The sequence below is a fragment of the Apostichopus japonicus genome, chromosome 13 (genome assembly GCF_037975245.1).
Source record: "Apostichopus japonicus isolate 1M-3 chromosome 13, ASM3797524v1, whole genome shotgun sequence".
In the NCBI taxonomy this organism is placed as follows: domain Eukaryota; kingdom Metazoa; phylum Echinodermata; class Holothuroidea; order Aspidochirotida; family Stichopodidae; genus Apostichopus; species Apostichopus japonicus.
The window spans coordinates 4,722,768-4,749,424 of record NC_092573.1 but is presented as its reverse complement, the minus strand read 5'-3'; the positions used below and the strand labels follow the sequence as shown (position 1 = coordinate 4,749,424).

Sequence of the window (26,657 nt, the reverse complement as noted above, 5' to 3'; positions counted from 1 at the left end):
TTCAGAGAGTGTTCATAATGAGGACTCTTGCAGGAGTTTAATTTCCATTCTAAAAGTGAAAAGTTGACCATTGGGCTCTAACAGAATACAAACTACTATTCTACGAATCCTCATCGGAAAACTTTGAGAGCGAGATTGAATTCTAACCATCCCGAAAGTATCGTCGCTCGTCTGCACTTGTTGAGGTGACCTGCAGAATACTGATGAACAACTCTTCTGACGTCCACTTTGCACTCCATACATAGTGCAATAACACTCCATACATAGTGCAATAGCACTCCATACATAGTGCAATGTCATTGTGCAACGCGCACTTTCGGTGGGTTAATTTTCTCATGTTTTTTAGTAATAAATGCTTTCTCTATAAATTTCGTAATCCTGGTCGATGCTAAAGTCCGATACCGCACAAATTCACAGATCGTTACTTTGACTACATAGGCTTTTACTAAACATGTCTGGAGCGTTTTCCGACTTCCGCTTTCGCATTTGAGTGATATTTATATTCCATATGTCTTGGAAAAGGAACGTTGGCAATCGGATCCAGTTTTATAAATCACTAAATCGTTAACATTCCTTTCAGGTGGTGGAAGAATTTAACGTATTCTAAAGATTGAACAGCTGTAATTTTTCTTTTGAGTAATACTCGGAATATGTGTGGTATAAACTGTTTACCAAACTCTTGGAAGCTGCTTTTAGAAAGTAAGAACAGGAAGATAGGAAATGCTCTTCACACACAAGTGTTGCTTAATATTCCCCAAATACAAATTCTGACTCATCAGATGACCGCGATCAGTAATGTCCCCAATTTGTTTATGAAAACCCTTTGAGGAGCTGAACCTACAGGACAAATAAAAACGTATAGTCATATTGGTCAATCATTGCCTATGTAGGGATATCTCCAATGAATGGGTGGTGTGTGGGGGAGACCTGGGTTGGTTCTACAGGATTGTTGGAGTCATAACAAGCCTAGGGTTACCCTTAGCTAATTTTCCAACATATTCAGAGACAATAAAGAATTGCTTGAAAGAATGTCAACATTGCATTTCCCTGGAAAGAAAAGCCGATTCTCACCTCCATTGGTTATTTCCTGGTTATATTTGATCTTTGACATCTTCGAAATGTAAAAACTGTTCCCTGTAGTACTTATTGTATTGTATTCTTACGCGCAGTTTCTTACGGAAGCGTAGAAGGGACATGTCAATTGACGATTTGACTGATGAGATGCAACAATTCGTCAAAATGTCAAGAATCTGAAACTCGTCAAATGCCAATAATTTGAAGATTGGCGATTTGTCGAGATGTATTAACTCGTCAAAATGGAGAATGTCTAAGGATTGTCGTTTTGACGACATTATACCAGGTTTTTGTTATTTTCCAGATTTGGAAGAGTGGGACTCGGTAAGTTTCAGGTTTTATGGCAATTTGACGAGTTGATACATCTCAACGAAACACCATGTTTTAGATTTGTTGTAATTTTGGTATGATGTCGTCAAAACGTCAATTTTGACTTGTTTGTCATCATGACGAGTTGGTGCATCTCGATAAAACGTCACTTTACATGTCACTTCTACGCTTCCGTAGTTTAATGAGTTTTCCTTGTATCATACGATATTCCGTTACTTAATGAACTGTTGAATGGCTACAAAACTGATGTATTACGCTTACACCTGGGGCTTTGTGATTAAAATCGCTACATAACCTTGACCTTTAATCAATACGTTTGTGTCACAACCAAGAGTAAAGTACAAGCATGGAAAAGAAAACAATTTCCAGGTGTGTGTGTTTTTATTACAAACATGAAATATCCAATGTAGAAAGTAAAACACAGTATTGCCTTCATGAGGTTAGCTATGAGTTGAAACGGAGCGTTTTAAACTCTCCGTCGTCAGAGTTCAACATTTTGGTCGCTTGGGATTCGTTCAAATCTGATTTCTTTTCTAATCTGGTCTTTTTAAAAGAAGCTGCATATTGGTGACGTAAAGCAAAATACCAAAGATCATTTTAAGTCTGTGTAATCTTTGTATTTACTCTTAGTTACACTGGTTTTCCATTGTATGAAGAACATGAAAACCAAGTTGAGTGTTCAAGTGAGTCATGATACTTCTCAGCTCAATTTGAAAAAGACATACTTCTCATTGGCATAAATATGTAATATATATAAAAAGGACCATATAGTGTTCTTTGAGTACTTATAAATTTGATTTTTGTTTTTTCAAGCCGATATATCTAATGTGTATATCTCCAGTCGCAATGATATGTTTATTTGTGTTTATCGATCGCTTTCAATCGTTCATACTATGAGCTAACCAAATACGAACTGTGTTGGTTTCTTTGCAAGTATGATTTAAAGACTTAAACGAACTACAATGATTGTAGTCTTTGAAGTCTTTAGACAGGAGTTCAATTTTGGACTTAATTCTCAAATGATAAACCCATGCATATTAATATATTGATATTGTTATATGACCGGAAGCTCTGGCCAGTCATTCTGTTTATATGCATATATAATTGTGTAAAAGTAAGTTGGCCTGACGTTTCGATCCTAGCAGGATCTTCTTCAGAGGCTAAAAAAAAATTACAATTTTTATTGTTTTTGCATATATAATTGTTTGTAATTTTATTTTACAAACATTGCGTGACCATTATGCAGGATGATACTCTTGATAAAAGAGAGGTTGTTAAAGAAGGTGCAAAGGATGTGAATAAAGAGGGCCCTACCTTCATTAAGATTTAAATATATGTTAAAGAAAGGGAGAAAACATCCACAACAAAAATCAGAGAAAAAGGCATTTTGTTTTGGGATGTACAGTGTTTTAATCTATTCTCCCGTAGAACCAAATGAATATAATTTAATGACATGATAGGCACGATATCTTACTTGTATCTTATCTTCCATCTTTTGATAAAATAAATATATTACAGATCTTGACTGTGAATTTGTTGACGATGATGAGTCGATTGTAATGAAAGGTTTGTGTACAAATAACAACAAAGTAATGCAAATGGAGAGAAACAAGTTTCATATGAAAAGGAAAACAAAGAATTAATAAAATGCAATGAATCTTTCTCTATGCGCGTTATAAAATTTAAGCACAATAAACATACGTAACCCTCTCAACACATTTTGCTTTCAGATGAGTACATTACAGTCTCTCAAAGGGTTGTAACTCGATTATCACTGAATTCTAGTGAAAATATAAATAAATAAATTAAGACCACTTATTATAATATTACATCTCGATCTAGACTAGTCATTTCTTTCAAACAATTTTATGCAATGTAATCGATAAGTCTTAGATTGTTTAGGGCTGTACAGATATCATGTTAATTTGTTATATGTATGCGTTAGTAAAAAGCCTAGGGCTTACGAACTTAACCTCAAGTTAAAATATAAATAAATTATCTAAAGAGGTTTAAGCATATTCATGAGTTATTTCTATGATATAAAAAGACCGAATTGATACATGTCTACTATTTTAGGTAGTTTAAGTTATATAAAGTCATCTACGTAGATTTAATACCTATCTTGCTGTCTAGACGTACATTAAATATTAGAAAGCTTCTAGATTAATTTGGTAAAATCTACAGTTTAAGCATGATGGACATAATAATTAAGGCACTCATCGTTGCTTGATAACGTTTAACTTTGTTGTTGGGGAGCATGTGTGCCTTGTAACCGATGATCTCCTTATTACATGCTTACAAATGTTCACTTAGAATTGGTTCTTAAACTACTTAAAGTATAGAACATTCGACCAATAACATGAGTTTGCAAAATGATTACCATTTTTGCTCATACGAAAGGAATATTTGATTCTTTGTAATTATTTCAAGAGTTATCGGACATGCGACAAATATGCCATTACGATATCTTGGACACTTTTTAAACTGAAGCGCTTGATAAAAACATCAATCATGAACAAGTCATGGTCTTATTCTGCAATTTACGAATGTTGGAGGAAAGGGAAGGTATTTGACTGATAATATAATTATTGTGATATTTCTATCCTCATATTGTGTTAACGTTCTCATGTTTATACTTTCCTTTCTTCGTAATCCAGTGAAAAGTTTCAAAACATGATACATAATTAAGAACAGTAATACAAGTTGACCAATATGCAGTAGAGATTAAATGTTTAGAATGGTTTCATAAATTACATTACAATACGTCTACTTAAACGTCAATCTTTGCCCCAAAAATATAACTGAGCATTACAGACTTTACACGTTATATGATGATTTACACATCTTCGAAATCAAAACACTTAACGAAAAACTGAACAGCATGCAAAAGCCGGGGATACTATTATTTCTCTCGTTTGAAACTCTGCCCTCTTAAGTATGCATTGTTCAAAACGCATTGATTTTCCTTATTTGTGTTTGTTTGTTTTATGGCAACTTTCATTGACGTTTGCCATTAGTGTTTGTTACTGGAGTGATTAGTTATTTTGAATTGTTTAAAGACACTAGCTGAGTCAGTGTTGAAATTTATATATAAATTTAGGAAAGCCGTATGATTAACATATAATATAGCAAACTAACAATGAGCTGCATCGGGTAGATGGGCGTTTCCAATAGAGGCATCATGTCAACCGTTTCATCTAACAATCTCATATGGTTAAATTTGTATTTAGTTAAAGTTGGTATCGTATACCCAAAGGCTAAACCACATTATTTAGTGATATGTAGAAATGGCAGAGATGGTATTACGAAGACACAAATACCAATTATCACTATTGGTGTATGTGATAGAGACAACTGCTATAAACAGCTTCCCACGCAGGTGGGGGAAAAACCTTATTTCATTTGCGAGATATCACAAATTTAATGTCTCTTGACACATAAGGCTGAAGACTTGATCCAGTATACTATGACATCATCAAGTCACATATTGTTTCAAAATAATATGTTCTTATTTTACTTATTGGAATGTTTATTTTATGTAATGCAGATAGGTTCTGCAAATTCTGAATCTAAATTGATTTTAGATACTGTTAACATTCTACTTTGAAACCATGACAAGGAAAACCAAAGATAAGTATAAGGTTTTAGATCCGAGTGGAACTATGACATCACAGATGTACAAACTGACAGATCCCAGACGGAACAAGAATTGTCTTAGCTGTTTGGAGGAATTATTTTTCAAGAAGGATCTTTATCGTATATGCCAGAGACGAAGAATAGGTTACTGCCCCTTTCAATGTTTGACTGATATTATTTTAAATATGTAAATCAATCTTAGAAAAATATGACAAAATTTATTCATCAGCACCCACCAGAAATAATGGTTACGAACAATGTATCTTTGTCTCACATGCAATCAAATATTAGGTTTCTTTCCTTCCGAGGATGAACACAATTCATCCTGTCTGGTAGAGCCCTTTTTCTTAATTCAGTCAACTGCATTACCACCGACACTTGCCTCTGTTGTATTGGAACCACACTTGGCGGTTCACAACTCCATCATTTTGGTAGCGAATTAACCAGATTGGATGTAGTAAGTCTTTTCACCGTTCCGCTGTGGAGAATCTCTGTGGTTGTGGTTAGATGTACCTGAATTTGTTCGAATGGTCATCATCGTAAACGATTTAGCACTGGTCCACTGATGTTTGGGTAAAAAAGGACAGCCGGAAAAAAGAAAGCCTAACTTCCGCCTATAATTTGAACTGACAGCGTAAAGTAAGATGGGATTTGTGCAAGACGATAGCAGACCACAGAAATACGAGATATCTAAGAGGAAGAACATAAATGGAAACCTTTCGAAAAATGAATTCATGTGTTCTTCAGGAATGAACTCAAAGACCAAAGAGTGTACGTAGTATGGCAACCAGAGGATGGCAAAGAGTATGGCCGCAAGAAGGATGACGAACGCCAAGCGATTTCGAGAGCTTTGTCTTCTATCGGCAGCACCTCGCACACTGCCCCTAATCTCCCCAGTATCTCGCACCAACACTAAGGCAGTGAGAGTATAGAACACGAAAACAGCAACGAAAGGTAACAAATAAATCGCGAAGAACAATACAAGGATGTAATACTTCCAGTGAGTTTCGTGAAATGGCAGACGACAATCCCCGCACTCTCCAATATGAGCCCACAACATTGCTGGAAGGGAGAAGAGGAAAGATATGAACCAAATGGTAGTAGCGATAGCGAGAGTTCGTATACCTGCATGTCGCCATCCGGCGTGTCTTCGGCTGAATGGTCGAGCAATCGCTTCATATCTGTCGTAACTTAGTGCAGCGAAAGTTAAAACCGACACTCCTTGGGTAATGTGCTGTGATAATTTGATTATCTTACACAAGTAAAGTGGTGATGTCCATCCACCTTTCAGATAAAAGAATACCAGATCTGGCACGACAAAGATGAAGAGCAGTAGATCACCTAGCGACATGTTGATAATCAGTAAGTTTGGAGGTGTCCTCATATCTTTATGCATAATCGAGATGACGATTAAACTGCCATTCCCCAGTACTCCGACGACGAAGACACCAAGGATAAAGATAGGTGCGAATGATGACAAATCTTCGACGTCACTTTTGCAATAGCTTACATTCCACGAATATTCGCTGTCACTGCTATCTGCAAAATTGGACGGGTATTCGGTCATCTTGAAAATATTCCACAATGTTAATAGAAATAGAAAACGTTATTTTCCTTCAATAGTTATTATCGTGTTGAGTTTGGTACCGTTGTTTTTCCTTTTAACACGGGATACACTACTCATAGTTGGCTGACATCCTTTGTGCGTAGCGGATTTTAAGAACTCTGCTGTTGATGACAAACTATCGAATGATTGTGAAGAGGATAAAGAGTCTTGGAGTCGACAGTATCATAAGACTTCAATCTGAAATGAAAAAAAATAATAATTAAAGGTACAGATGTATTAACTCTTTCATAACCAGAATCACACATTACAAGAAGTGTGAGCGTCAAAAATCGTGTTGGTAAATGTCCAACTGTATAGAAGTTGATGTGTACAAATTACTGACTGAAGAGACAAATTGAAAACATGCTTACTTGAAGAAGAAACGGATTCTGTTAGACACTTCTGAACCGTCTGACATACTAGAGTGATGGCAATACAGGATTGTCAACTCTTAAAGGTCGATATTTGCTCCCTAGGCAGAGCTTGCGACGGTGACGGTGCCTAGAATTTCATATTCAAATTTCGTATTTTTGTTACAAGTAAATAGTGTAGACAGCTTTACTGCCAAATTAGTGCAAAATGTTTCCTAAAATGATCTAGAAACGACAAAATCAAAGATCAAATTTTGTTCGGTTTGAGAATAACCCTTTAGGATTGCACTCAACTACTTTTCGAAAACCGTTGGAGATATAAAGAAATACAGCTACATTTATTTGATTAAGAAATTTAATATGATTATTGTATTTTGTTAATTAAAATTGCCATGAGGAGTAAATCGGAGAGTAGAACACGTTTTACATGAGCACATTAATTATGTTAGCTCAAGCAGAAAAAAAGGAAAGTAGAAATAGTAGTATAAACCGTTTCTGTTGACTGATTATGCAAAGCATCAGAGTTCAATGACTTTCGAACACCAAGGCTGGTATATCAAGTGATTACATTTACCGGTTGTTTATGGTAACATTATGGTCGATTTAACCACTAAACGAGAGTATTTTGTAATATCACGAAGCTTCTGAAACGGATAAATCTACACTGTTTGAAGTGAGTCACTAATCAAGCAAGACAAATTATTCCGCTATAGCAGACGGAGAAGCTTATAAATAGGTATTTTTTAAACTAGATTTTGCATGTCTGCATTCATTCTAGGCTGATTTCATATTATATTTGCTCTTCTGTTTCATATTATTTGTATTATAGTGCCTGTGATAACGTTTATGTTGATAATGCACTTTAAGTAAATAAATTAGTATTGTTACGTTTGTCCGGATATATCCTTCACTTACTGTACATTTACAAATTACCAGCTTCAAACGTATATACTATACAACTATATACTATAATACTATTAGGTGACATGCATGATGACGTTGTACATAGATGATTTGTTTTGTGATGTATTCTAAGAGTCTGTGATGACATTATGAAGAGCATTTTTGTGAAAATGAAATGCCCATAGAGCAGCCATATGAATCAAGTAAACGCTGTCACATGATCCAATTGGTGATTGTCATATTGCTTCTGCCAACTGAATTCGCCTATGGCACATGATGTGATATCTCTATTGGCATTTGAAATCTTTGGAATCTTCGCTAATTTAAGCAGCCAGGCTTCATTGCAATATGTTTTGTATAAACTAATTTCCTTTTTGGAAGTCTTTCAAATGATTTGCATATGATAACGTGAAACCCTAACATTACAAGTTGAGCATTTTACCATCTTTGCATGTTGTTGACTGACAAATCTATTAGGATTCAAATGTCCCCCCCCCCCCAATCACTCCTCTTCTCATAGCTCTCTTCCACCCTTTTTTCTCCACATCTTTGTCCTTCTCCAGTTTATTCCCTAACCCTTTCCCTTAATCCTCTATTTGTCCCTCCACTGTTTATCTCCTACCTCTCCTCTTCCCCTGTTGCTTTCTTCTCTCCATCCCTTGTCTACCAATCTCCTTACATCTATCTCTTTGTGTTCACCATGCTCATTAACCTGTCTGTATTCTGTGCGTGTTTTGTCCCCTCTGTTACTGTTACTTGTCATTTAGCCTCTGAAGATGATCCTGCTAGGATCGAAACGTCAGGCCAACTTACTTTTACACATTCTCTTACACAGGCTCTCTAGTGGATAAGCAGTTTGCTAACAGTTTTATTTTACTTAAGATTCAAATAGTTTAAAAAGATTTTGTGGCGTTCTCTTTAAGTTAGCCTCTTGAAACTGCAAGCCTGAAATATTAATTGTTAAAAAGACTGATGAGGTTTTGTAGATATTTCTGTCCCTTCATGTCTGATTGTTTGACGTGATCCTAACATTTATAACCCACACGTGCGACAAAAAATGTTATGGTTTATTGTATTAAGTTGTCTCCTTGTCAGTACACGTGTCTTACTTGACATTTACTTATTCAGTTCGAGTCCAGCAATTTTACCATTCATTTATGTTATCGGCATGCAGTATTTATATCCTACTAAGTATTCCATGCGTGTCACAAGTTTTCGACAAGTATTTGTCAGTTAACTGCACGTCGAACTAAAAGGATAGTTGATACTAATGAAGAAGAGTTGATGAACTTTTCGGCCGGATATACTGCATATGCTGCAATGTTTCCACGTTTATGTTAACACATTTATATAAAATTAATGTTATTGGAGACTAAGTTATAAATGTAACTTAATCAATGGAACCGGTTAGAATTTGCAATGTATAACCAGTTGAACGAAACATGTAACGCTAGTGATAATAAAGGTAATTTCAAGACTTCTGTTCCATGGATTATCTCGGACACCAAAATCAGCTGTGGCTTTATAAAACTCGACAGACAATAGTTTCAATTTAAATTAAGACTGAATGTGTAGTCTTCAGAAATACAAGTACCGTTAAACTCTTCGAATGTATATGCAATGAAAATAAACTTCACAGATCTGCCACTTCTTCTTGAAACTAAAAAGGCGGAACACCAAGGTTAATAAAATCACCACCACTCTGCAATATGATCCGTCCCCTAAAACAAAACGAATTCATTAATTTTGCGCTTTAACCTTCACGAAACCAAGATTGCGTTGTTTAACAATTATACCACATTACAGTTAACTTTACAGAAGTTTTAACTTCTTGTTCATTTATTTTAAGAGATTTATCATATTGGCAAGCAGTGGAAAATCACCATCAGAGCATTATTAACACTTTGTCAGAACACCTATCTATGGAATAGCCTCAGCATGGATGCCGTTATCAGAACACCCTTCAACTGAAGTATTAAACTATGTATAACACTATGTTAGAATACCTGTCAATGGAATAGCCTCATCGTGGATGCTATTATCAGAACACACTTCAACTGAAGTATTAAACCATGGATAGCACTATGTTAGAATACCTGTCTATGGAATAACCTCAGCATGGGTGCCATTATCAGGATACCCTTCAACTGAAGTATTAAACCATGGATAGCACTATGTTAGAATACCTGTCTATGGAATAGCCTCAGCATGGATGCCGTTATTAGAACACCCTCCAACTAAAGTATTAAACCATCCACTGGATAACACTATGTTAGAATACCTGTCTATGGAATAGCCTCAGCATGGATGCCATTATCAGAGCACCCTTCAACTGAAGTTTTAAACCATGGATAACACTATGTTAGAATACCTATCTATGGAATAACCTCAGCATGGATGCCATTATCAGAACACCCATCAACTGAAGTTTTAAACCATGGATAACACTATATTAGAATACCTGTCTATGGAATAGCCTCAGCATGGATGCCGTTATTAGAACACACTTCAACTGAAGTATTAAACCATGGATAACACTATGTTAGAATACCTGTCTATGGAATAGCCTCGCATGGATACCATTATCAGGACACCCTTCAACTGAAGTATTAAACTATGGATAACACTATGTTAGAATACCTGTCTATGGAATAACCTCAGCATGGATGTCATTATCAGAACACCCTTCAACTGAAGTATTAAACCATGGATAACACTATGTTGGAATACCTGTCTATGGAATAACCTCAGCATGGATGCCATTATCAGAACACCCATCAACTGAAGTTTTAAACAATGGATAACACTATATTAGAATACCTGTCTATGGAATAACCTCAGCATGGGTGCCATTATCAGGATACCCTTCAACTGAAGTATTAAACCATGGAAAGCACTATGTTAGAATACCTGTCTATGGAATAGCCTCAGCATGGATGCCGTTATTAGAACACACTCCAACTAAAGTATTAAACCATCCATTGGATAACACTATGTTAGAATACCTGTCTATGGATTAACCTCACCATGGATGCCATTATCAGAACACACTTCAACTGAAGTATTAAACCATGGATAACACTATGTTAGAATACCTGTCTATGGAATAGCCTCGCATGGATACTGTCGTGATCCCGCTTCCGTTCAGGGTTAGACAAAATAATAAAACACATTCAATACGCGTGAGTGAGATTATACTTCTCTTCTATTCGGTGGTTCGTGTATAACTGATATGACATAGGTGACCTCGGGGTAGATATATCTTATGGAATATATATACAAGTGACCTTATAGAGTATAGAATATATGCCAGTCGTTTAGTTAATCTATTACACTCCTCCCCTCTTAATTAGAACATTAAGTTTCTCGTTTTGAAATTATCTGTGGCAAGGTTATAGATGAGTATATACATTTCATTTACAATAATTAAGGCCGGTAATAATCAGGCCTTTTGCGATTACGCTTTGGGTATGACTTAGGTGTATTAACTAAATCAGGTACGTCTGAAGCATGTGCCTCAACGTCCTTAGGTGGTAATGGTGGTAATGGATTAACTGAGTTACTCAAATGGCATTTCCTAATCTGATCCTGATGTCGTCTTAACACGTTACCATTTTCTAACTTAACCTTAAATGAAATCGGTCCAGTCTTTTCAACGATGTGACCAATAAGCCACTTTTGACCTCTGATCGCAAAGTTCTTAGCAAAAACTTTGTCACCTAACTCAAATGATCGATTGACACTCGACTTGTCATGTTGCCTCTTTTGCTGTTCCTGTTTTGCTTGAACTCTCTGATGTAAGTTTGGGTGGATCAGGTCCCAGGGGCGTAGCGAGCGGGGGGGGGGGGGGGTGTGGGGGGGTGTCACACCCCCCAATAATTTGGTCGCTGTCGGCAAATTTTGGGTCTGTCGGCAAAAGGAGAAAAGGTGAAGAGAGCGGAAGTGGAAGAAAGAAGGAAAGCTGAATAGAAAAAGGAGAACGGGAGCTTCTTCCGTGCCAAATTTGACTTAAAATATGCACCAGATTGCATCTAAGGACGTTTCAAACTAAAAAATTTCCAAAGGGGAGGGGGACACCCCTCCCCTTAGACCCCTCCCCCATTTCAGTCACCACTTCCAGATCCGTCGGCAAATCAAATTTGACTTAAAATATGCACCAGATTGCATCTAAGGACGTTTCAAACTAAAAAATTTCCAAAGGGGAGGGGGACACCCCTCCCCTTAGACCCCTCCCCCATTTCAGTCACCACTTCCAGATCCGTCGGCAAATCAAATTTGACTTAAAATATGCACCAGATTGCATCTAAGGACGTTTCAAAACTAAAAATTTTCCAAAGGGGAGGGGGACACCACCTCCCCTTAGACCCCTCCCCCATTTCAGTCACCACTTCCAGATCCGTCGGCAAATCAAATTTGACTTAAAATATACACCAGATTGCATCTAAGGACGTTTCAAAACTAAAAATTTTCCAAAGGGGAGGGGGACACCCCCTCCCCTTAGACCCCTCCCCCATTTCAGTCACCACTTCCAGATCCGTCGGCAAATCAAATTTGACTTAAAATATGCACCAGATTGCATCTAAGGACGTTTCAAAACTAAAAATTTTCCAAAGGGGAGGGGGACACCACCTCCCCTTAGACCCCTCCCCCATTTCAGTCACCACTTCCAGATCCGTCGGCAAATCAAATTCTCCACACCCCCCCAACAAAAACCCCTTCGCTACGCCCCTGTCAGGTCCATACGAGAACGTAAGGAGCGACCCATAAACAATTGTGACGGAGAGTCTCCTGTCGTGGTTTGAGGGGTTATTCTGTATTTGAAGAGAAATCGTGAGACTTTGTCCTGTAAGTTTCCATCTCTCATTCTCTTTACCCCTTGTTTGACAGTTTGGACTGCTCGTTCAGCCAGTCCATTTGATGCCGGGTGATATGTGGCAGTAGTTACATGTCGAATGCCATTCATTTCACAAAACGTTTTAAACTCTGAGCTTGTGAAACATGATCCATTATCACTAACTATCATTTCAGGTACTCCCAATTGTGAAAAAGTTTTACGCAAATTGTGTATGGTGGATTTAGTAGTTGAGTTATTCATTACATGAACTTCGATCCATTTTGAGTAAGCATCAACTATAACCAACAACATGTGTCCCATGAACGGTCCAGCAAAATCTATATGAATTCGGGACCATGGTCGATTGGGTTGTGGCCATGAATGTAATGGTGCTTTAGGGGGATTAGGTCTGCTTTCTTGACAGACCGGCATTCTTTCACTAACTTTTCAATTTCACTATCCAAGCTAGGCCACCAAACAAATCCACGGGCAAAACTTTTCATGCGTGACCCTCCCACATGACAATCATGTAGTTCTTCCAATATTGGTTTACGGAGCAGAGGAGGGATTATCACTCTGTTGCCCCAGAGTAAGCATCCATCCTCTACGGACAATTCATTACGTCTTTGGTAATACGGTTTCAAGGCCTCATTACGTTGCTCTGGCCAAACACATTTTACATAACCCAATATTTTAGATAATGTTGGATCACGTCTAGTACTTTTGCGTACTTGACCTGATGTTACTGGGCATTGATCAAGAATATTCAGTGCAAGTACTATCTCTGGGGGTACTGGATTACTCTTAATCGTTTCTGGCAATGGAAGTCGACTCATTGCGTCGGCATTAGCATGTGCATCTGTTGGTTTGAATTTGAGATTGTATTCATACATAGCAAGAGTGAGAGCCCAACGCTGAATGCACGCGGATGCCTGCGGCGGTATTGTGCGGCCCTGTTTGAACAAACCAAGCAGCGGCTTGTGATCTATGAACAGCGTAAAATGTCGCCCATAAAGATACGAATGAAATTTCTTTACGCCAAACACACATGCTAAACCCTCTTTTTCAATTTGCGCATAATTCTTTTCTGCGCTTGACAATGTGCGCGAAGCAAACCCAATCGGTTGCTCTGAGCCGTCTTCCATTTTGTGTGCTAACACAGCGCCAATTCCATAGGGGGATGCATCACATGACAATATTAATTCTTTTGTAGGATCATAATGACACAATACTTGTGAAGACATGGGTAAGTCTTTAGAGTTCTCAAAGGCAGACTTTTCCGTTTGAGTCCATCTCCATTGAGTGTCCTTCCTCAACAAATCGTATAGTGGAGCCAAAGTTGTCGACAGTGCCGGTAGGAACTTCCCGTAGTAAGTAAGAAGACCCAAATACGACTTTAGCTCCGTCACGTTACGTGGTGCCGGTGCTTCCTTGATTGCTTTTACCTTTTCTGGCATGGGGTGAAGACCTTTCTCGTCAATCACGTGACCTAGGTATTGTACAGATGGCGTCATGAATGAACATTTCTCTTTTCTGAGCCGAAGACCAGCATTTTCTAGCTTACTGAGGACTTCGTCAAGGATCATCAAGTGTTCCTCCTAGGTTGCACCCGTTATGAGGATGTCATCCAGGTATACCACTACATTGGGTATTCCCTGTAAGATACCTTCGATGGCGCGTTGGAATATCCCGGGGCCGATGATATGCCAAATGGAAGGCGATTATACTGGAAGAGTCCCTTGTGGGTGTTGATGACCACATATTGTTTGGAATCTTCATCCAGTTTCAACTGCTGGTAGGCCTGGCTCATGTCCAGTTTCGAAAAAGTCTTTCCGCCAGCCAATGTCGCGAAAACATCTTCGATCTTGGGAATTGGATATTGATCCAATTTAGACGTTTTGTTAACAGTAACCTTATAGTCACCACAAATCCGAATAGATGGCTTATCCGCTTTAAGGATGGGTACTATTGGCGCGGCCCAATCTGTGAACTGAATTGGCGTTATTATGCCCTCACTTTGCAACCTGTCCAGTTCAGCTTCCACTTTGTTTCTCATTGCGTATGGAACTGATCTCGGTTTGTGAAACTTTGGATTGACCTGTGAGTCAACATAGATTTTGGCTGTGGTTCCCTTTAACAAACCTAGTCCCTCTTTAAATAATTCACTATGGGCGTTCAGCAAATCTGACAGTCGTTTCCTGGTCACGCTATTGACGTAGAAACTGTTCCAGTCCAGCCGAATTTTCTGAAGCCAGTCGCGACCAAGAAGACTTGCTCCCTCACCACGAATAACGATTAACCGCAACTTGCATTTTGGTCGCTGATATTCGACGGTCACTTCAGTTTCACCTAAAAATTCTACCGTGGCACCGGTATACGTACGAAGAACAATATCTGTTTTGTGCCACTTTTTGTTTGGCCAATTAGCCTTGAAAGTTTCCTCTGAAACAATCGACATAGAAGCTCCTGTATCCACTTCCATCTTTACACTCTGTCCATCAATCTTTATGTCCACCGCTAATGGTGCCCTACCGTCATTTACGTTGAACAGATCAAATAATTTATCGTTAGCTTGTCCAGTGTCTACATTGACCTGCTTCACTTTAGATATCTTACTCCTACAAACTTTGGCAATATGTCCTCTCTTTCCACAATTATGACAGTCCTTATCTTTGAACCAGCAATCCTTCTGCTCGTGATAATTGTTTCCACAGCGATAACACTTTTGTTTTCACGACCACTCCTTTCGATTGCGATATTTCTCGGACTGCGAGGTAACTTTCTGACCTTTGTGACCTTTAGGGATGTGCATGACCGACTCTTGGGTAAGAGGTGTCGCCAGGGGCTGTTGAAAGGCCTCTTTCAGGTGTTGCGCGTTCCGGGCTGCCGTTTCTTGGCTAGTGGCTATTTCTAATGCTTTAGCAAATGTGAGTTTAGGTTGAGCCAACAAATTACGTTGGATTCTATCATCGTTAATCCCACAAACCAATCGGTCTCTTAGCATATCATTAAGAGTGTTACCATAATTACAGAATTCTGATAACGACTTCAGTTCAGAAACGAAGGTAGCGATTGACTCACCGGATTTTCGAAATCGGCTGTTGAACTGTCTCCGATGGGGCGGGGCTTTGGTGTTTGGTCATAATTTCAACCAACTCTGTGAATGTTTTTTCACCTGGTTTTTCCGGGGAAACTAAATTCCTTAACAATTTATAGGAATCGGGTCCCACAATACTGAGAAAGATGGAACGTTTCTTTGCTTCATCCGCAATACTGTTAGCTGCGAAGAAATGTTCAAGGCGCTCAACATACTGGATCCATTCTTCCCTTCCTTCGCGAAACTCCTCTAGCTTCCAAATAAAGCCATAAGTAATAATGAAAGATGTAGAAGTTGAAGAAAAATATTTCCTGTAGAAAATTAATCCTCTTCGCCACTTTTTGTCGTGATCCCGCTTCCGTACAGGGTTAGACAAAATAATAAAACACATTCAATACGCGTGAGTGAGATTATACTTCTCTTCTATTCGGTGGTTCGTGTATAACTGATATGACATAGGTGACCTCGGGGTAGATATATCTTGTGGAATATATATACCAGTGACCTTATAGAGTAAAGAATATATGCCAGTCGTTTAGTTCATCTATTACAGATACCATTATCAGAACACCCTTCAACTGAAGTATTAAACTATGGATAACACTATGTTAGAATACCTGTCTATGGAATAACCTCAGCATGGATGTCATTATCAGAACACCCTTCAACTGAAGTATTAAACCATGGATAACACTATGTTAGAATACCTGTCAATGGAATAACCTCAGCATGGATGCCATTATCAGAACACCCTTCAACTGAAGTATAAAACCATGGATAACACTATGTTAGAATACCTGTCAATGGAATAACCTCAGCATGGATGCCATTATCAGAACACCCTTCAACTGAAATATTATACCATGGATAACACTATGTTAGAATACCTGCCATTGGAATAGTCTCAGAATGGATATCATTATCAGAACACCTTTCAACTGAAATATTATACCATGGATAACACTATGTTATAAACCTGTCTATGGAATAGCCTCATCATGCATGGATGTCAATTTCAGAACACCCTTCCGTGGAAGAGTTTCAGCATGGATTCCATTGCTACAATGGCCTTCCATGGATGAATAACACCGTAGTCATTGGTAGACCACTCTTTAATTAACATAATACATCGATCCCCTATTACATGTGGTGAATTATAATGGATGAAGCCATGACAGTAACCTTTCATAGAATTAATACACCTCTTATTACACATATATCGTAGCAGCTTTTCATGACACTATTACACCTTGGATTTTTTCATAATACTTTCTTTTATGAGTTTCGCGTATGTGAATACGACAAGGTCCAACGTAAGATTGTTTTAACATTGTTTTTAAATCACACTTCCAGTTATATTACACAGTTCAGTTGTAGATTATTCAACGTTATGTTGATAAAAAAGGAGCAACACATTTCATTGGGATAACACATTCGTTGAAACAAATCGAACTCCCTCTATTTACAAATTTGAAGCAGGTCATTTCCTGAAGTTGACTTCAATTGCCACAGCTACGGTGTTCACTCTGCACCTGCGTTTACGTATGCGAAATTACAAGAATTGATCAGCAACAAAATTGTGAAACATCAACAAGTGTTGAAACCAAAAAAACACAATAAAATTGAAGTTAAATTCCTAATTTTTCTGAATAAGTAATTTGACGCCAAATTAACCCGGTCTTTGAGTTTAAATGATTGTTTTCCCTTCAAAGTCACCTCTTAAAGAGGAAACATTATCCTCCTTTGCTAGTCATTTGAGACCCTTGCTAGTACGATTTACCTCGTACACCTGCCCTTATGGGTTACTTTATACCCAAAAAACAGTTTTATTCTTACAGTGATTATACGATTAAAGTCCATCTGTTGGAGTTATTAAGGCAACCTGCAAAAACAGTGACAGATAACAAACATCTACTCGTTAAGTTTAACCGAAAACAAATGTACGGGATAGTAAGTAAGTTAATCCCAAATGGTGTGATTAACCTCAACAAAGCTAGCCACTTATTCGTGAAAGTGCGGCTGATTAGCAATCAAATGAAGAATAAGGACAGTAGCAGTCATTTAAGTATTATCGACAGATAAATGCGTTGTTATATAACGATGAACAGTCTTAATTGTTTGTCGCAAAATCTTTGTGGTGATTAATGATGAATGATCAAACAAGACAGAAACTCCTTAAATCATTAAACCAGACTTACAATTGATATCATTGGCAATCTTGTTGGCTTTGTTTGTGTTTTATCGTTTTCTTGTGGTTTTGAACTCTGTCGACATTGGTTAGGTAGGAAACGTTCTAGTGGATCGTATTAACTACCCTGAGTGCAACCTATAACTCACCATCCTCCTAACTATCGATATTTAAATCGAATCAGTACGTATACCTACTATATGGTACAAATATTGCTACAATGGCGTTCGATATAGCTGGTTGAGCTTACAGTTTCTTTTTCCTTTAACTTTCTTTCACAGTTACTGGCATTACATGGTTGCTACTGATCAATTGTAGATAAACTTTAATCGCTACCTAGCAATGGTGTTAGAAGCAATGAAGAAGTGGCGGGGGAGGGGAGGGGAGGGGTCGGGGAGGCTAAAATTCAGTAGGCAGTTTGGGAATCTTTTCAAGGCGATTGATAATCTTGTAGATGCCACGGTGGACCAATTGTGATATAGGAAAGTTTTTACGTTTTACATCAAAATCTCAACTGTGTCATCCCATATACGATTTGTTTTTATCTCGTAGTTTGTACCTTTTATTACTTATATTTGAACCCGTAATCGCTGTATTTCTCATGATCGACTACTTCTTGAAATGTTTTCATTCAAAATGTCAATATTCCGACACTGTTTATCTCAACATTTCGCTTTGATGCCCTGGCACACATTTTGTTAATGCAAATGATCCAGCTGCATAATCCACTGCCCTGCAGTACATCTCTAGTTACACAGTTTAGGGTTGGAGTATAGAGGTGCAAAGAGGACTGTTTGCAAGTACAGAAAAAAATATGATCAGACAATCGATAATTATATTGACGACAATAGTTTAATATTCATTTATGATATGTTTATTATAACAACCTTTACGTACATGTAATCATAATATCTATTATCACTTAGAGCAAATAGCAGCCTTCCTATTTCATTGATTTTGTGTTGTTGTGGACACTCTTGATTCCAAACAGTGGGAATCCAAGTTTGAAGGAGTACATGATGATTATCCCTTCTTGGACTGAATTATACGCTTACTTAGAAGTGGCTTCAAACATACTTAGCTCTAAAGTAGAGGATATCACCGCTAAATCTAATTTGTAGGAGGAATATCTCTTAGTAATCAGCAGAATTTACTCTCGTGAGATGAGCGGTCGTCATGGACACTCTGAAAGAATTAATTATCATCGCTCTTAAAAATTAAATGTGTAGAAAATTTGCACATTGTTGCACTCGAGCTTAATTAAAGCATGCAGATAGATATTTTGGGCAAACTGCATCATTGATAACGCCTTCATCAACTTCATATCCTATGATCTCTGTAGCATATTTTATCATAATGATATCTCACATGGACATGATATATAGACGACATCGTATGAGGTCGCGATATTTAATAAAACATTATTGATCATTCTTCAGGAGAATCATTAAAAAGTGAATGAAACTTATAGTTGCTACTTATGAAGCAATTAGTAACGACTAAAGGTATTGATTCCTTCTACAATGTTCGTTATATATATTTATATACACACCAGCCTTGCAAAGCATTCATGAAGTAATGACGTCAATGAAAGAAAGAAAAAACTTGGAGAGGTTATGTTGAGCCTCTTAGCTATACAAACAGCGAATCATGCAGGCAAATGTCGTTGGTCATCATATATTGACTTGCAGTAGACTGAGTCATAACTATACTGATTGCTTTATGAGTACTCACGGGTGAACTCTCAGATAGGGACATGTGTGAAGAAGTCATTCAGATCAGTAAAATAAAAAAAAAACAACGGAACATAATATTTATTCCTTGTGTAAATCTTCCGTCAAATAAAGTAAGCATTCGCGTTTGCAGGGAATACAGGCGTCTTGGTGAACGGTAATCAAATCAATACGAAAATACTTGAAATCTTCAAGTGTCTGTGACGTCATAGTGGGCATTTGTCTCTCAATGCAAGATATGCAAAATCTAGTTTAAAATATATATATATATATAAGGTTTTCTTTTGCTATAGCGAGTGAATTTGTCTTGTTTAATTGATTAATTACTCATTTCAAAATGTTGAAGTTGGATTTATGCGTTTTGAAAGTTTCATGACATGACAAAAAGTCTCGTTTTGTCGTTAAATTGGCCATAACTATGTGTTACCATAATTAACCGGTAAATGAATGATACTTAAGTGATCACACATCAACCTTTTTTCTTCTTATATGTTAACTTTCGAAAGTATGCTTGCTAAAATCAAATGTATTGTTTTGGGTTTTCGGTATTCTGTAGCATTGGAAATTTACCAAAGGTACCGCAACAAGATGCTTCAACACGGCATCGTATGTTACTACAGACCGGCAGTCCGCAGACTATGGGATGCGAAACAAACGTGGGGTAGCGGGGGAAAAACTTGCTGGTGTTCCTGATGTCGGGATATCATCTACCGGTTTCGGAGCTTGACGAAGTTCATAGTGCAAACTAACTTTCATATATTCTGCATGAGCATAGATTCTGACGGGAGGGAGTCTGGTTGGTTTGACTTAGTCCTACAAGTTTTGCAGACGGCTGACTTAGACCTTAAATTTCACCAGGGAACGATGGCGTTAGACTTGAATATGAGGTGTGTTTTTAAGTGCGCGGCCAGCGGAACAAACACGTAATATCCAAAACGGTACTACAAACTCGAACAGATCAACACATGAACTTACATACAACGCTTAATATCTACTGAGGCCTTCGGATTACGTTCATATTTATGATTTTCTATTTTCATTATTACAGACGAAACAATTAAATCTGACAGACAAATTGTGTCATAATTTCCGTATAGTTAAATTGCTCGGTGGAATGAAACCAACTTTAATTAAGTAGGCTTAAGTTATGAAATTGTTTTGTTTCAGTTTTAATGGCTGTTAGAATTATTACATATGTTAGTACAAATATATACGCAGTACTGATTGGGGTAAATTTAGCTCCCTCTTATTATAGGATTATTAATTATTAACGATAATGTGACTACGAGATCATATTAAAAAACTTATCGTTTCACAATCTCAGTTTTGGCAAACCGATATCTATGATGGGAAATAAACAGTGTAATAGTTAAACAAAAACATTGACAATTCAAACACATTTAACTTGGTGATGTCATATTTAGACTTGCTCATGTATCCAGTGCTGCCGTAATATATGATCCATTATAATGTCATCCTGCACATGGAAAACAATGGTTTAGATGTCTGAGTGAGCTCCGTTTGCATCTACTTTTTAAGCGAAATATGCAGCGATATGACTGTTATGTCACTTTTATTTTAATTGTTAAATGAAAGCTATTTATTTGCAATCGCAATGAACACTTGATATAAAAGTATTCGTCTGAACCTAAACAACTTAGTTTACTTATACTCTCAAGGGCCTTAATATTGACTCAACTATACCAGAAAGCGGAATGCTGGTTATCCATACTGAAAATTAGTCAGTCAAGGATTTAATGCCACACATCATGCCTTTCCTCTAACTAATACATTTAAATTTAATTTTAGCCGGTCGCAATGTCTAGTTATGAATCTTCAGGAGAGTACTTTGGAAGACTCTAAATGGGTAAGCACAACATTGACTTGTGTTAAGTTGTAGACCGTTAAAACCACTGCCATCAGCACAACATTGAATTGTGTTAAGTTGTAGACCGTTAAAACCACTGCTATCAGCACAACATTTAATTGTGTTAAGTTGTAGACCGTTAAAACCACTGCTATCAACACAACATTGAATTGTGTTAAGTTGTAGACCGTTAAAACCACTGCTATCAGCACAACATTGAATTGTGTTAAGTTGTAGACCGTTAAAACCACTGCTATCAGCTCAACATTGAAATGTGTTAAGTTGTAGACCGTTAAAACCACTGCTATCGCACAACATTGAAATGTGTTAAGTTGTAGACCGTAAAAACCACTGCTATCAACACAGCATTTAATTGTGTTAAGTTGTAGACCGTTCAAACCACTGCTCAGCACAACATTTAATTGTGTTAAGTTGTAGACCGTTAAAACCACTGCTATCAGCACAACATTGAAATGTGTTAAGTTTTAGACCGTTAAAACCACTGCTATCAACACAACATTTAATTGTGTTAAGTTGTAGACCGTTAAAACCACTGCTCAACACAACATTTAATTGTGTTAAGTTATAGACCGTTAAAACCACTGCTATTAGTTCACTTTGAACTCCTATACCATTTTTAATTTTCGGAATTGTCTCTTTGAACGTCTGAGGCTCTCAGACAGATATGACGTAATAGTTATAGGCGTATCGACAGTGTAGGATATATATATACCCTAACGTATAACATTAATGATGTACATTTAGGAACATAAAGGTCAATATCAATATGCTCACGCATGCATCCGATTGATGTTTTGGTTTCACTTCTTTGTTTTCTTTGCGCAAATCACGTGATATCTTTGTTTGAATTTTTCATACGGTCGATCTGTGCGCATGAGTCCACATTTGAGCTAAAATGAGGGTGAGATTATCTACAATACAAATAGTACCAAAACAAGAGACATTATGTCGACCGTCAAGTCTGAATGCATAACCAAGCTTTATCTCTGACATTAAGATAGTCGTCAAACCAGTTTAAGTTATACAAGGAAAAACAGCGAACCTTAGACTTCGTACACAGGGCGGAGGAGGAACAGGAAACCAGTTTAATCCCGTCTTTTACATAGAAGAGTATCTTACCAATCAATACTATCTTCGTGTTTCTTTCGAAGCGTACATCAATTGAAAGACATCCTGAGAGAGAACGGAGCTTCAACTTGGCCTTTAGGAGTAGTGAAATTGTATTGTAAATGCGTCAGATGAGGCGCTGTGGCTCGTGTTTGACCTATATATCATAACGCCGTCTTCTTTATTAAGGTCAAACCCACCAAGGGGTTGCTTTCAAAGAAAATATTACAGCCACACAGTGACCTACGTGTAACGATATGAAAGGCGAGATAAACTTTTTCAGATATACCTATAACCTAGGGCTAAAGCTGTCCCTCTGTGGACATTGATGTTTTTCGATAATTAAATCTGTACACAACACATTTGCTGAAACAAATACACGGCTTGACTTTCGCGGCATTAAAGAAGACCACCAACACATCTGCAAGGTGATCTTTATAGTGAGTGCCCCAAATAACCCCCGCAATGTATATTCGTTGAATACAACATTTCATCTTACATGATTGCTGCGAATTTGGTACTACGGATAGTTCTATTATAACACAGTGCTCGTCAACTGTAAACTACAAATACGACTGAATGTACTTGTATCACCACTAGATGAATGTTTCCAATAGGTATGCACAGTATATACGCTCTTCCGTCGATTCATTGCGAAGGATATCAACTTGCGAATGCAGCGAACCAATTGCCAACCTTAAACACATGATGCTATCGAACCAATCAGGAAGCTGCATCAGGCTGTCTGAGCCGGCTCAGCTTGATTGCTGTCATACGGATGCAGGTTATTTGAAAATTTACTGTCAACATTCTGACAGTACAGGACTCAATGCCTATACTAATACAAATTAAAATTGTCAATACTATATATATATATATATATATATATATATATATATATATATATATATATATACATATATATATATATATATATATATATATATATATAACATTAAATATTAATTAGCCTTTCTTGAAACACACAGATGGTAATTTTAAACCATCATTATCATCTTCTTCTCAAAACCGAACTATATTTGACAAGTTATAGTACCAGTAAAAGATACAAATTCCTTATTTATACATATACCATGCGGTGTTTTTGTGTCCTATGGAAATGCCACCTCAAGGCTGCAGTTTTGCAACAAACAATCTACGTTTTGTATTGTCACTAAATTTCCCTCCTCGTCTTTGATTAATTTTAGAAGAATGAAGTACTTCAAGCTTTCCATATGTCGACTCTCAAAACATATGTTTTTACAGCTTTCGTATTATCACTGCCAAAAGCTTTGGCATTGTAAAGTGAAAATTTTAATACCATAATTTATAGCTGGGATTTAGATTTCAGAGAGGGAAAACTATTCTGGAAGGGTTTGTTATATAATAGGAAAGTTCCGTCTCAATTTTTCGTTTTCTATCTGTCTTTCTTTTTTTGTGCATATATATTAAAGTACAATCTTGCAATTTAAATGTTTGCTGGACTTTAAGCGATTTGACCTGTCTTGAATTTTCCCAAGTATGATACTTGGCAGTGAAAGAATTGTATTCTACATTGTTTGCATTGACATAATACGGCATAGAATTCTAAAGTTTTTTTAACTTGATGAAAGACTTTTGATTAATTATCACTTGAAATATTGGATAAAAGTAGCATCCTTAACGTGTCAAAGGTCAATTAAGTTAATTAAAGAAATGACTGTGTTATTGAAAGCATGTACGTACCGGAAGCGAGGGAAATCCAGCTGAATGCAAACAACAAAAAAATTCAAAATGAATTCACCGACTCGTACTTGAAAGGATGTATTGAATTATTCGTATTCATTTAGTCTGTTGTTTGAAACTTTATAGCAACGCAATTTAATATTGACTGTTGTCGCAAACACGAACAGAAATTACAGCATTGTTATAATGATCATTTCAACGATGAACCTTACGACATAACAGTTTCTCCACACATTGAACTTCAGAGGTTCAGTACCCCTCAGCATAGGAGTTCGATCAAAGTTCTTTTCCTAATCTCACTGACACAGACACCACCAAGGATGAAGGAATTTAATATGAGTGCAAAATCAAGTGACTTAAGTGATAACATTTAATACCATTCATATCCACTATCTATACTGCAGAGTAGAACAATTTGTTATACTCCAATGATCAAGTTACATTTTCATAATAATTCCACAATATTAGACTAAATGAAATTGTTGAACAACTACTACAACTAATGTTTAAAATAAATTGTAATTTGAAAGCTGAACTAAGAGTAATGTTTGAAACACGAACACATCTGTTCTCCTATAACTTAAAAAGCAAGTTTCATTATATATAGTACCTGTAAGTATCATCGAAGATATGAAGGAACAAATACAACTATGACATTCTTCCTTTAAAATGTCAGAAGAGTTTGTTGCACAACTTTTACATTCAGCATTTTACACAAAACAGTTGTACAGGTAAACGAATATAATAAAGACAATGTGGTTGCAACGTTTTATGGTACCACAAGTGTTCAGTTATTCCAAAGTATAAGGGTTTTGGAACTCAATAGCTCTAACAAGAAACTATACACAAAACTAATCCATAGTCAAAAAAGTTTGGTAAGTGTCATATGAACCAGAAACGATTCTGTTGAATTGTGAGTGAAAAGTTAAACTTGCTCGGTAATGTTACTTAAATCGTTAGGTGAATGGATAGTTAATTTGTTTTTTCTTAACATTATTCTAGTCTTCTGAAAGAACAGATAATTGTTTTGTTTTTTGCCAGTTCGGCATTCGAAAGGCGAATACTCGTCGTTCTTATGGTTGGTTTAATTTGTTTATGTGCGACTATAATAAATCAATATAGAATAGTCAAAATCGTCACTGTTAAGTTTATATTTACCACAATTAAGAGGTTTCAGTGGAACAGATGCTCTTTAAATTATATTTAGAGGGATATTCATGTTTCAGATTGTGTAACACATTTTGACTACAATAAACCCACCCATACTTCAGAATGTTCTTCAAAAGTTTAACTTTCCTGTTCTAATTTTATTGTTGATATCTTTTTCAAGACTTGGAATGTTAGCTACCAATGGTCTCTATACTTAGAAAATCATCAAAAACCAAATTGCAAAAATATCATTAACCTTTGTTGAAGAATGCTTTCAATAACATAATGAAAAACGAAAACAACTTTCCTACGCTCAATTGCTATAATACCGTGGCCTTGATCTAAGTATGTAACAACGTTTCCAGTGAAATTGCTAACAATCAGCTTTTAGCCACAGGAATATCCCTTTAAAGGTATGTGCCGCAACCAAGGAGCGGCTAATATCTCAACAAACTCTCCACAGACTAAACATGTCAAGGAAGACACGTTGATTGTACTTTCTTGATAAGAGATGGATAAATAGTTTAAACCAGAGATTTACGCCACTGGTACCTTTCCTATCATTTAATTTCTCGACCGTTTATGGGTTAAAAACGAAACTCAATCATACGTTCGCGTCGGACCGCGGGGTGCTAAGCGCAAATTGACCTAGAAAGATAAAAGAACCGTATCCAGCAAAAACTTACTCCATTTAAAACGGAATGAAATTTATCCTCTCAGTTGAGAACACGTCACATGGTTGTAATGATCTCTTAAACGAAAGGATTATTTTGCCAATTTAAAACTACTTCTGGTCACGTACATATAATTTATGTAAATGGTTTAGGTGATGTTTTTTTTTCTTTTTCTGGACGGCAAAAACCTGAAAACGCATAACGGCTACTATTAAATTATAACGAAACGCAGTTTACCGCAGTTGGTGACAGCAATCAAATATTTGGAGAGTCTAAAGCGCGTTAAGTTTTCATGTTGGAAAACTTAGAATCGAATTTGAGTGCAATTTGTATTAGTTTGTA

At 36.9% G+C, this 26,657-nt stretch overlaps 2 protein-coding genes across 5 annotated transcripts in view; one reads left to right on the top strand and one right to left on the bottom strand.

The window, feature by feature from the left end:
* The window catches only part of LOC139979016 (uncharacterized), a 184,308-nt gene that overhangs the window by 68,646 nt on the left and 89,005 nt on the right, over positions 1-26,657 (top strand). The window lies entirely within an intron of this gene.
* LOC139978703 (neuropeptide CCHamide-1 receptor-like) overlaps positions 1,096-26,657 on the bottom strand; it is a 42,626-nt gene continuing 17,064 nt past the window's right edge. The window contains exons 1-2 of one of the 4 annotated variants that reach the window (XM_071989130.1): positions 11,016-11,427; positions 1,096-6,844 (exon numbers count right to left, since the gene is read on the bottom strand). In XM_071989130.1, the coding sequence (XP_071845231.1) occupies positions 5,480-6,607 (1,128 nt within the window). In that variant the 5' untranslated portion in view covers positions 6,608-6,844; positions 11,016-11,427 and the 3' untranslated portion in view covers positions 1,096-5,479. Of the gene's footprint in view, positions 6,845-10,106; positions 10,690-10,830; positions 10,989-11,015; positions 11,428-26,657 lie in introns of those variants that run through there. The other 3 variants (XM_071989132.1, XM_071989131.1, XM_071989129.1) reach the window with 3 other exon arrangements.